Genomic DNA, 11106 nt, shown 5'->3' with positions numbered 1-11106 from the left:
TCCAATGGAAGTCAGGTACTTGATGTTCAAGCCCTTCATGAGAGGGCTGCTCCAGTGTCAGCCCCAACTTTCCTTACACTCCCCAATACCTGGATCCTTCCGGCCTTTCTGCTTTCCCAGTAATTCCGCCACCCTCCCAATCCTTGCCAAGCAGCCCTTCATGAGAATTACAACCCCATAAAGGCACCCGACTCAGGTCTCGCCTGTTGAGGGGAGCAAGCCCAGTGACAGCAGCCAGACCAGCAGTAGCTGTAGAAAGGCTCATGGCCCTGGCCCTGGCCTCAGGTGGGACGACTCTGGCTCCACAGCGCCCATGGAGTGTACCTAGGACCTCAGGTGCAACCACATAAAGCTCGTCCCCAGCTTGTGCTGTCCTCGTCACTCCCCACAGGTTGTGGTCCTGTAGTTTCTCCCCACACGGGCACATGCAGTTTCCCAGGGAAGACCTGCAGCACCAGCTATGTGACCCGGGGCAAACTCCTTAACTGTGTGTTCTCGTTAGGGTCCAGAACAGCGCCCAGCACACACTGGGCACTCAGTATTCTTCTCAAATATGAAAAATGACATTGGCCTCACGCACGGTGTGTGAGGATTAAACAATTCTCTGTGTATGAAGTGGCTGGTGTGGTAGCAGCATCTGGCACAGAGTGGGATGTGACATTATGTGAACAGCGGTCACTCATTAACAGGTCACCAGTGAGACATCACAGAGTATTTATTCTGATTTTCTGCAGTCACCGTGGAATGTGCCCACAAGTGAATCCCAAAAGACCCAGTGCCCATCGAGGCGCACATGCCCCGCGGCAGACTCTATAGGCACATAATCGACAGTCTGCACGACAAACTGTCAGCCCCAAGTTTCAGATGAAGAAACTGAAACTCAGAGAGGGGAAAGTGCTTATCTGAGGCCATAACATGGATCAAGGGCAGAGCTGGGCTTAAGCGGAGGCAGGTCAGGCTCCAGGGCCTGACTAGTGGGGCGTCCCTCCTGCCGTCACCCTCACACCAGCACAGGCTCCAGCGCAGCACGAGGGCTCTTTATTGTTAGCGAGATGGAAGGAACAGCACTAAGGCTGGAGGAGGGGCCCAGGGGGCTCAGGCCTCAGAATGGTCCTCCGCTCACACAGCACCGTGCAAATACAGAGCTAAAAACTTCTTGAACGTCTCTGGCTGGAAATCAACCGGCCCAACGGGTTCCTAGAAAGAACAAAGCCCATTAGGGTCCTGCTACCACACTTCACAGCAGCAATTAAAACAAGGGTTGTGGTGGAACTCTGCAGTGCCTGGATGCTAATACTTCTTTCTCTGGTGTCACCTCGCTCATGGCAAGAGTGGTGTGAGGGCTGCAGGCGGGCAGGACAGGAAACATTCTTAGCCTCTGTCTGCCAAATCAGCTGTGGACACTGCCCTGCTCCCAGGGCCTTCTCACTGCTCCAGGGCCCTGGAACAAATGGTCTGTTGCCCCTTTAACCTCAGGGAAAATAATCCCTCAGCCATTCCACACACACTTATCAGGGACCGGTTTGCTCCATATTGGGCCAGTGCTAGAGACCCAGAAGTGACCTGACTTTGGTTCCTGTCAAGAAGCTTATAGTCAGGAGTTCAAATACTGAAAATAAACGATGAGAGATCCATTTCAGATGTAGGAAAAAGATGCTAAGAAGGTAGGGGAGAAATGCCTAACTCACCAACTTTCATACACGGAGGGCAAATACAATGGGCCACAAGAAAGAAAAGGAGACTTCAGAGAGTCTGGCATGTGTGGCGGTACTGGAAGACAGGACAGCGGGAAGAGCAAGAGCAGGCCAGAGCCCCGGCTCCGCCGGAGGGGACGGAGCGGCAGGAGATGAACCAGAGGGGTGAGGAGGAGCCACCTTACCAAACCACAACAGGCCTGTGCCGAGCTAGTTAGTATTCTGAACTAGCTAGTTAGTATTCTGGAAGTGTGAGGCTGAAGCCAGAGGACCTGAGGACACAAAGTGTTGAGGGAGAACATGACCAACAACAGAGGGACCAGAGGTGGCTGGCATTGACTGTGAAAGTCAGAGGGGTGTCTGGGGCTAAACACCAGGGCCCAGACCCAGTGGTCATTTCAAGGGTAAAAATAACAGTGACAGATGCTGGAGAACTGATTAAAGAACTGAAGTGTTGGGTGGCGCCTGTGGTTCAGTGGGTAGGGTGCCGGCCCCATATGCCGAGAGTGGTGAGTTCAAACCTGGCCCTGGTCAAATTGCAACAAAAAAATAGCCAGGAGGCTGAGGCAAGAGAATTGCCTAAGCCCAGGAGTTGGAGGTTGCTGTGAGCTGTGACACCTCAGCACTCTACCAAGGGTGATAAAGTGAGACTCTCTACCAAAAAAAAAAAAAAAAGAACTGAGGTGGTGATTGTGTTCAAAGGCTCAACAACTGCTTTTAGCAAACCTGTACTCAGGTCCTCTATGGGACAGTCAGTACCCCCAGTGTGTCCTCTCAGCCCCTGACCCTGCTGTATGTCTGAGTGCCTGTTATTGCTTGGAGTTCTATCAGGAATTTATTTAAATATTGCTGCTGCTGGCTTGTCACCTGTAGCTCAGTTGGGAGGGCATGGCCACACACACTGGGGCTGGCAGTTCAAACCCAGCCTGGGCCTGCCAAACAACAGTAACAAAAAAAACCTAGCTGGGCATTGTGGCAGGTGCCTGTAGTCCCAGCTACTTGGGAAGCTGAGCCAAGAAAATCGCTTAAGCCCAAGAGTTTGAGGTTGCAGTGAGTTGTGATGCAACAGTGCTCTACCGAAGGCAACAGAGTAAGACTCTGTCTCAATAAATAAATAAATAAATAAATATTGCTGCTGCCCACTGCACTGGAAGCAAGCCTGGACTCTGTCAGCTGCGCACTGGGAATCAGCAGTGATAGTGGCACAGGCAGAATTCCTCATCTGTGGAATGGAACAAATGGAGGCCTCATCCACAGGCCCTGCCCTCAGGGAGCTCGGAGCTTGGTCTGGTGAAGGAGAAAGACGTGTGAACAGAAAAGTAGAGCACAGCAGCACGAGGGAACATGGAGGCCAGGGGAGTGCACCAGAGGCACTTAAGGGATGCTGGGGATGGCGGTGGTCAGAGAAGGCTCCCCAGGGTAAGAACCACTTATGCTGGACCTGGAAGGACAAGTAGAGGGCAGCCAGAAAAAAAGAGACTGCGGGCAGGGGAAGGGAAGAAGCAAGGACACCTCCTATACAAAAGGAGTGGCATTTGCGAAGGACCCGGGCTGACATGGCAGCAGGCACCCTGGAGCGGGGCATAGCCGCAGGGGTGCACAGGGAAGCTGGGGGAGAAGAGGAGCTGGCAGGCCCCAGGGGAAGCTGCCAAGCCCTAGGTGCGGGGCAGGTCTGAAGCGGAGCTCCAAGCAGAGGTGCTGGGCCGGAATCCCAGAGCCAGGGTTCTGCTCACAGGGCCTCTCTTCCACCTCAGCCCAGACTCAGGCTAGGTGGGAGGAGGCCCGGCCCTGTTCTAATCACCAGGCTGGAGATGGCAGGACTTACCACAACCACCTTCTTTTTGATTACTGGGCGACACCAAAAATGTTTATAGAGCAGCTGGTCTGAGTCCACCCAGACCAAGTTCTTGACACCCTCATGAGAGGCCAGATCTGTGGTGTTCAACTGTAACATCAGGAACTGGAAGACACGCCCATCCGTACCCACACCCTGCACAACCACGGGCTGCTCCAAGACCTTGGGTTCATTCTGAAAGGGAAAGGGAAACAGTGAGATGGTGAGGCCTTAGGAGCAGCACCAATCACACAGCTTTTGGTTCTATGCTTTATGACACCCAGCCACTCCTCATCATTCCCACTTAATGGTTTCACCTTGGGGACAATTAAAATAGAATGAGGGGCTCAGCGGCTAGAGTTGCCGGCCACATACACAGCAGCTGGTGGGTTTGAATCCGGCCTGGGCCTGAGAAACAAAAACAACAACAATAACAACAAAAACAGCTGGGTTTTGGTGCGGGCACCTATTGTCCTAGCTACTTGAGGCGGAGGGAAAAAGAATCGCTTAAGTCCAAGAATTTGAGGTTAATGTAAGCTATGATGCCACAGCACTCTAGTAAGGAAGACGTAGTGAGACTCTGTCTCCAAAAAATAAAATCAAATAAATCAAATAGAATAAGGAGGGCAGTGCCTGTGACTCAAAGGAGTAGGGTGCTGACCCCATATGCCAGAGGTAGTGGGTTCAAGCCCAGCCCCAGCCAAAACCTGCAAAATAAATAAATAAATAAATAAGGGCACTGTCCTTAACCCAGCCTGGCTCTGCCTGGCCTCTGACTCCTCAGGTACCCTCCTGGGTACCTGTTCTCCAACTTCAGCACATTGAAGTGATAATTCCCACCACTGAGAGGTGACTACTGGGCAAGATGCAGTTCAGGCAGGTGAGGTGGGAGGTGAATGACAGAAATCCCTCAAACTTATGACATTACCCTGTGGGGACACCAGTGCTATCTGCTGTCAAGTGTTAACCTGGAGGGTCAATGCATAGATCTAATCTCATTCAGTTCTGTTTCCATCTGACAGATGAGGAAACTGAAACTCAGTGAGGTGGTAACTTGTCTGAAGCCACAAAGATGGGTGGCACTGAACCCAAGCTGGCTCACGCTAGACCAGGCACATTCTCCATTTCTGCCTTGCTCCTAAGGGCCCAGCATCCTGCACTTCTCTCAGCTTTCAGGCGGCCATCTCACCTGCTCACACTGCACCTTGGAATGTGCCACACTGGAGTGTCCACCCCAACCACGTCAACATCAGGATTTCACCAGTCAATGCATTTGCTAATGACCTCTTTCAGTTCATGCCATTTGCTAACAGTAATGACACTAAAACCACTTACTTAGGTGCCAATTTTATAAAGTTCCTTTTGCTCTCAAACACCTAGAAGTATTCCCACTTTACAGACAAGGAAACTGAAGTTCAGAGAGGTGGTATAATTTGCTCCAGGTCACCCATGAGGTAAGCCAGAATCAGACCCCATGCTATCAAGCCACTTAAAACTCCACTGTTCTGGTTTACACCTGAGGTCCTGGTGTACCTGACAGTGACACCTCTTTTCATCTTTAGTACTGTCCCACTCTGGATGATAAACCGTATGATCAATGCACTGAGACTTCGCAGCAATCCAGTCTGGGGACTGCTACTCAGCAGACAAAGATCCAAGATGCAGGCCCCAGGAAGCAGGCAGACTTGATCTGGAAACACTGCCTACACTCACCCTGCCAGGGTTGAACCTGACATCAGGAATAGCTAATGTCAGACCTCAGTGTGGGCCACCCTGGAGCTATTGGCCTTAGAAATATCTGTTCGTAGCTGCATGAGAAATAAATAAAAAGAAAAGTACCTGTAAGTGTTAGCTGAGAATTCTGTATTGACTCTTATCTCCCTCTACAGATCAATAAAACTGCAGGTAGTACATAAATTTCTCAGCAATTTTACCTTTTACACGGAGGCTCTTCCCATAATTGCCCAACTTCACATCCCCAGGAATAATTTGTACCAAGGGGGTGGGAGAGGACTCCTCTCCTACACAACTGGGTGGCAATTAGTGGCATCATTGCTACCCAGGCTGTGCTGGCAGTAGCTGGCATGGAAGTTACAATGAACTTGCAGGCCTGGAACCAGGCGTGTGACTATCTCTGCTCCTTGCCCTGCTTGAGTTGGGGGGTAGTGTATACTTCAAAGCTGGAGGGATCGTGGCTCCAACCCTTGCTTCCCCACTCATTAGCTGTGGGATCTTGGACAAGTTACCTAAACTTTCAGAGCCTTTAATAAACTATACCATCCGAGAATGGGAAAAGACAGCCTTCCTAGAATTGGAAAGATATAAGGTCACACAAAGATGTGACAGCTGCTTATCTCTAGACATGTGACCTTGGGCATGTACTCAACCTCCCTAAGCCTGGGTCTCCATCAGTAAAACGAAGGTAATAGCATCTCCCATGTTGGGTTTAAATAAGTACAAGGACTAAATGACAAGTACCTATCAGTATCACTTTTTGGGAAAATACTGATTACTGGGCTCCAATCCTAGGGCAGGTCTGGGGTGGGTCTGAGAATTTGCTTTTCCAACAAGTTCCCAGGTGATGCTCCTGCTGCTCATCCGGGACTGTATTTTGAGAACCATTGATATCAACCCCCTAATTAGATGTCTGGCACGTAGCAGATGCTCAGGACAGGCAGGGTGCATTCTGCTTCCCACCTGCCCAGCTGTCCACTCCTCTGCCCCACCCAGTGCCTGCTCTCAGCAGGATGGCAGACAACACCTCAAACTTCCTCACTTCTCCAGAGGGCCTTTGGCCCTAAGACCTGGAAGCTGGTGGCAGCTTTCATAATCCCTGTGCCCTTTATCCCCAAACCAGGGACCTGGTGTCCCAGGCCTGCTTGATGGCTCTTACAGCCCTCCTCTCCCTGGAAGCCTTTGCCCCAGGGCCAGGCTTGGGATGGGTCAATCTTGGGATGGGTCTCTGTGACAATTCCTCAGCCTGCATTCTATAGCACCTAGGAGACCTACTCTTAGGATTAAGGGGCTACACCAGGTGGAATCTCGGGTGCCTGGCACCCTTCCTGAGTTGGTAGGCGGGACTGGGCCATCTCTACTGTGTCTCTTCCTCCCCCACCTTTCAGAGCCCTGCGCTCCAGTTCTGACCCTACAGAACAGTGGCAACATGCTGTAGCACGGAGGATGGGAGACTTCAGGGCAGCAGATGCCCCTCCTCTCCCTGTTGCTTCCTGCTGGGTGATACTGGATAAGCTGTGTAGACACCCTGTTGATTCTATGGCATAATCTAGAAAATGGGGATCCCACTGAAAGCTTATGGGCAATGGTGATCAACTAATGAGCTATCTAGGCAAAGCCCCAGGCACAGTCCATCCACAGTGAGGTCAGTTCATCCCTGCAAGATGGATGCAAGGGCTTCTCCCTAACTCCTCAGTCCAGCAAGGAGTCTCCCCATGTCCCTTTTCTTCCTCTGAGCAGTGCCCTTCAGGCAGGAGACCAATCCCACGTAAAGCAGCCCAGCATTCTCCTCCACTTACGTACCCCATAGAGGAGCCGGGCCTGAGCCAGGGCATTGCCGAAAGCAAACAGGATCATCTTGGCCCGCAGCTGTTCTGGCCGAAAGCGGTGTGGTCGTAAATTGGCTCTCTCCAGGAAGTACAGGGTGTGGGGATAGGGGTAAGGATAACCCTCTAGGAATCCTACAAGAGACACAATCATGTACAGGGGTGGAAAAGTTAATCAGCCCTGACACAAAGCCTCAGGAAAAGAACTTCACTCTGCCTCAGGGGCAGGCACTGCGGAGAGACTTGGTAAGGGTAGATGCTATCACTATAGCTCAGGGGCTGGGAGGTTTCAGCTGACTGGTTGGCCTGCTGCCTGCTTTTGTGAATACCATTTACTGGAGCACAATCACACTCACTCACTCACTCATGTGTGTCTACTGGGTACTTGCAACACAGACCATATGTGGCCTGTAAAAGCTAAAATATTTACTATTTGGCTCTTCACAGAAACTGCTTGCCAACCTGCCAGTTCTAGCGCCCCCCAACCCCGCTTCTTTCTCATTCAGGTACACAGATGACAGTGGTGTTAGCAGAGGGATCACCTGCAATCCGTGGTGATTAAAATTACTGTTAGCAGCAAGTCCCTATGACCAATCTATGGAAATTATTAAAAAGGCAGCAAGTCATTTCAAAATTCAGTATTTCACTCTTAGCAAAAGACTCGCCTCAGAACTCACAGCTGACCCGCACGCGCGCATGCTGAGCAGCAGAGTTTAGCTCTTGCTCATCCCAGCCATGCCCTGGCCAGTCGTGACTCTCTTCTCCTTGGCTGTAAGTAATGCTTGGTAGGCTGGAGGCTTCCTGAATGAGTGACCTGGATCAGTGACTGTGAGTGAAAGGAGGAATAAAGAGGCTGGGAAAATGTGGGTTCCAAAATCCCGGAGGAGGCCAAGTGCCATGGCTCACATCTGTAATCCCAGCACTCTGGGAGGCCAAGAAGGGTGGGCTGCCTGAGCTCAGGAGTTTGAGACCAGTCTGAGCAAGAGCGAGATGCCATCTCTACTAAAAAATAGAAAAAACTAGCCTGGGTGTTGTGGCAGATGCCTGTAGTCCCAGATACTGGGGAGGCTGAAGTAAGAGGATTGCTTGAGCCCAAGAGTTCGAGGTTGCTGTGAGCTATGATGCCATGGCACTCTGCCCAGGGCATAGCGGGAGATTCTGTCTCAAAATAATAATAATGATGATGATGATAAAATAAAATCCCAGAGGAGTGCACTACTTTCCTGCATGTCTTGATCCTTGGGTCTGCTCAGATACTCAGCACATGTAAATACCCAGCACTCACTCTACACAGGAACAAAGGCCACACAGGGCCTGCTACTGCCTTGGAGGAGGGGAGAGACACAGAAAAAATCGATCACTGCTGTTGGAGGGATACATCAAGATCAGAGGTAAGTCAGGGGCAAGTCAGGGGCTATGCAGAGCAGGTATAAGGGCCCTGAAGAGACAGGAAGATCCTCGAGCCTTTCTGGGAGGAAGTGAGTCCTAAGATGAACTGTGAAAGATGAGGGATTGTCAAGTGGAAGACAAAACAAGGAGAGTCAAGAGCTCCGGGCAGAGGAAGCGCCAAAGCCAATGATGAGAAAGGGGAGGACGTGTCAAGGGTGATGGGAAAGGGTCGGGGGACAGACTCAAGGATGAGGCTGAGGAGTGAGGCAGAGCCCTCACCTGAAAGCCCTCACACAATGCGCTAAGGAGGTCCAACTCCACCCAGCAGGCAACGGGAAGTGGGCATGCAGAGAAGCAGGACAGAACTGGTGTGGAAAGGTTATTCCGGACCATGAACTAGATTGACTGGGGAGCAGACAGCCTGGCCTCAGACTAACCAGGTAGGAGGCTGCAGCAACAGGCTAGGTAAAGAAAACAGGACTGACTTAGGTCGTGGTTGAAAAATTGAAGGGGTTTGTGAGGAGCAGATGGCAGGAATTCTGTCTTGGCTCACTGAATGTATGGTGGGGTCTTGTTTGGTGCAGTTTGGATTAACGGCTCCATTCAATGCCCATGGGGCTTCCTCAGTCCTTAAAGGAGATTGGCCAGAGTTTACAGGGTAAATAAAAAGAGGGTGTGTTTTAAGAGATCTATAAAGAAAAAGCCGCTCAAGCCACTTAAAACTCTGAAGTAATAGTTATTTCTCAGGGATAAAAAGCAAAGCAGCCTTTGAGGAAATCACTTACCTGAGCTACAGGTTCCTTGCCTATAAAATAGAGATAAGAATCCCAGCCTTATGGGGCTGCCACATGGATCCTAGGAGTAACGCATGTGGGGTGCCTAGCACCTAGTAAGGTCTGAGTACATCCTTTCCCTTCAGAAAAAGCTTGTCCCTCATCTCCACATTACCTAAAAATCAGAGGCTTTGATCCTTACCTACGTTGTCCTCCACATCATACACATTGCATTCCTGAAGATCGATAGTGGGGGATATGGGATAGAAGGTCTCAAGAACGTGATTCTTAGTAGCTTCAACCTCCTCTCTGGAGGCAATGGGGGAGAGAGGATCCTTGGCACACAATCGGGCTCCACTAGAACCATGGACCTGAAGGAGGACAGACTCTAAAAAGAGAGAAAGATGGTTAGTCTAACCCGATCCAGAACCACTTTTAAAGTCAACAAAGTCTAATAGCCTCAAGTTGACTATTCACAGCTGCGCCAGATGATCAAAACTTTAACTTAGAATTTAAATCCTGGGATTCTGGTGAATGGGGTGAGCCAAAGCACCCTTCTTCCTGTGTTCGCTTCCCAAGGAACCCTGAGGGCTGGTGGTCTTCCTCTCTGAGTTTTCAGGTCTGCCCCAGTTCTAAGCTAGGGATGCAGAAAGGAATCAATTACACTCTGTTGTCAAACACCTTACCAGGTAGTAAGTGCCACAACAAAAAGTATGAAGCATATTCAGAAATAGTCCAGGTAGGGGAAACTGACCTTCTCTGGGAAGCTCCCCGGAAGGAGTAATGCCTTAAACTACATTCTAAAGGTTGGATGAGAGCAGGGTTCTCAACCCTGGTGCTATTCACAGAGCTGCACTGTGCATGCAGGAGGTTCAGTAGCATCCCTGGCCTCTGCCTACCAATGCTGGTACAACCATGTCCTCATCCCATCTCCACACACCCCATCTACCTCATGACAATCGAAAATGTCTCCAGACATTGCCAAATGTCCCCTAAGAGGGCAAAACCATTCCTGGTTGAAAACCACTGGGTAAGAGTTTGCCAGGCAAAGGAAGGGGGAAAAAAGCATTCCAGTTAAGGAGGAGTAACATGTGAAAAGTTACATAAGCTGCAACTCCATGGCAGAGTCGAAAGAAAGAAAGAAACCCAGATGACTGAGTATGGTACAGCAGGAAAAGCAGAATGGAGAGAGAGCACTGACACCAGTGGTGAGGGAGACTATTAAACCTAGGCAAAGGCTAGCCTGTCCTTAACAACTGACAGTGAAAACAACTCAGCCCCCCAGAAAGCCTCACTTAAGTTGGATTAGTATATATGCTACGTGGAGATGTGAGTGCTACAAGGAAACTAATTCATCAGTCAGGCCTGCCGCCGTGAGCTACATGGGTGCCCTTCACAGAGGTCCCTGCACCACTGCCAGGCAAAACGTACCTGGAAAAACTCCTTGAGAATGGTCTCCTCGGGAGTCTCTGTGGGGCAAAATCTTCCTCTGAAGGTGCTCAGATTTTTAGAAATAGTCAAATCACAGCCAATGAATCAAAGCTAATTGTCTTTTATGTTTTAAAAATTGGTGTGGTCAATAGCACTGCCCTTTTTTTTTTAAGAGATAGAATCTCATTGTAACACCCTCAGTAGAGTGCCATAGCATCACAGCTCACAGCAACCTCTAGCTCTTGGGCTTAGGCAATTCTCTCGCCTCAGCCTCCCTGGGACTACAGGCGGCCGCCAGAACACCCAGCTATTTTTTGGTGCAGTTTGGATGGGGCTGGGTTCGAACCTGCCACCCTCGGTATATGGGGCCAGCACCCTACTCACTGAGCCACAGGCACCAATAGCACTGCCTTTTTTTTTTTTTT

At 50.3% G+C, this 11106-nt stretch overlaps 1 protein-coding gene across 1 annotated transcript in view; it reads right to left on the bottom strand.

The window, feature by feature from the left end:
- Nucleotides 1-697: 697 nt before the first annotated feature.
- Nucleotides 698-11106, bottom strand: part of MRPL37 (mitochondrial ribosomal protein L37) — a 17486-nt gene continuing 7077 nt past the window's right edge. The window contains exons 4-7 of the mRNA XM_003793111.3: nucleotides 9453-9638; nucleotides 7066-7223; nucleotides 3520-3723; nucleotides 698-1197 (exon numbers count right to left, since the gene is read on the bottom strand). Coding sequence (XP_003793159.1) covers nucleotides 1120-1197; nucleotides 3520-3723; nucleotides 7066-7223; nucleotides 9453-9638 — 626 coding nt within the window. The 3' untranslated portion in view covers nucleotides 698-1119. The remainder of the gene's footprint in view (nucleotides 1198-3519; nucleotides 3724-7065; nucleotides 7224-9452; nucleotides 9639-11106) is intronic.

The sequence above is a fragment of the Otolemur garnettii genome, unplaced genomic scaffold (assembly GCF_000181295.1).
Source record: "Otolemur garnettii isolate 467f Iridium unplaced genomic scaffold, OtoGar3 scaffold00066, whole genome shotgun sequence".
Taxonomy (NCBI): Eukaryota; Metazoa; Chordata; class Mammalia; order Primates; family Galagidae; genus Otolemur; species Otolemur garnettii.
Note: the sequence above shows the minus strand (reverse complement) of the source record. Positions and strands in the feature narration are given on the sequence as shown.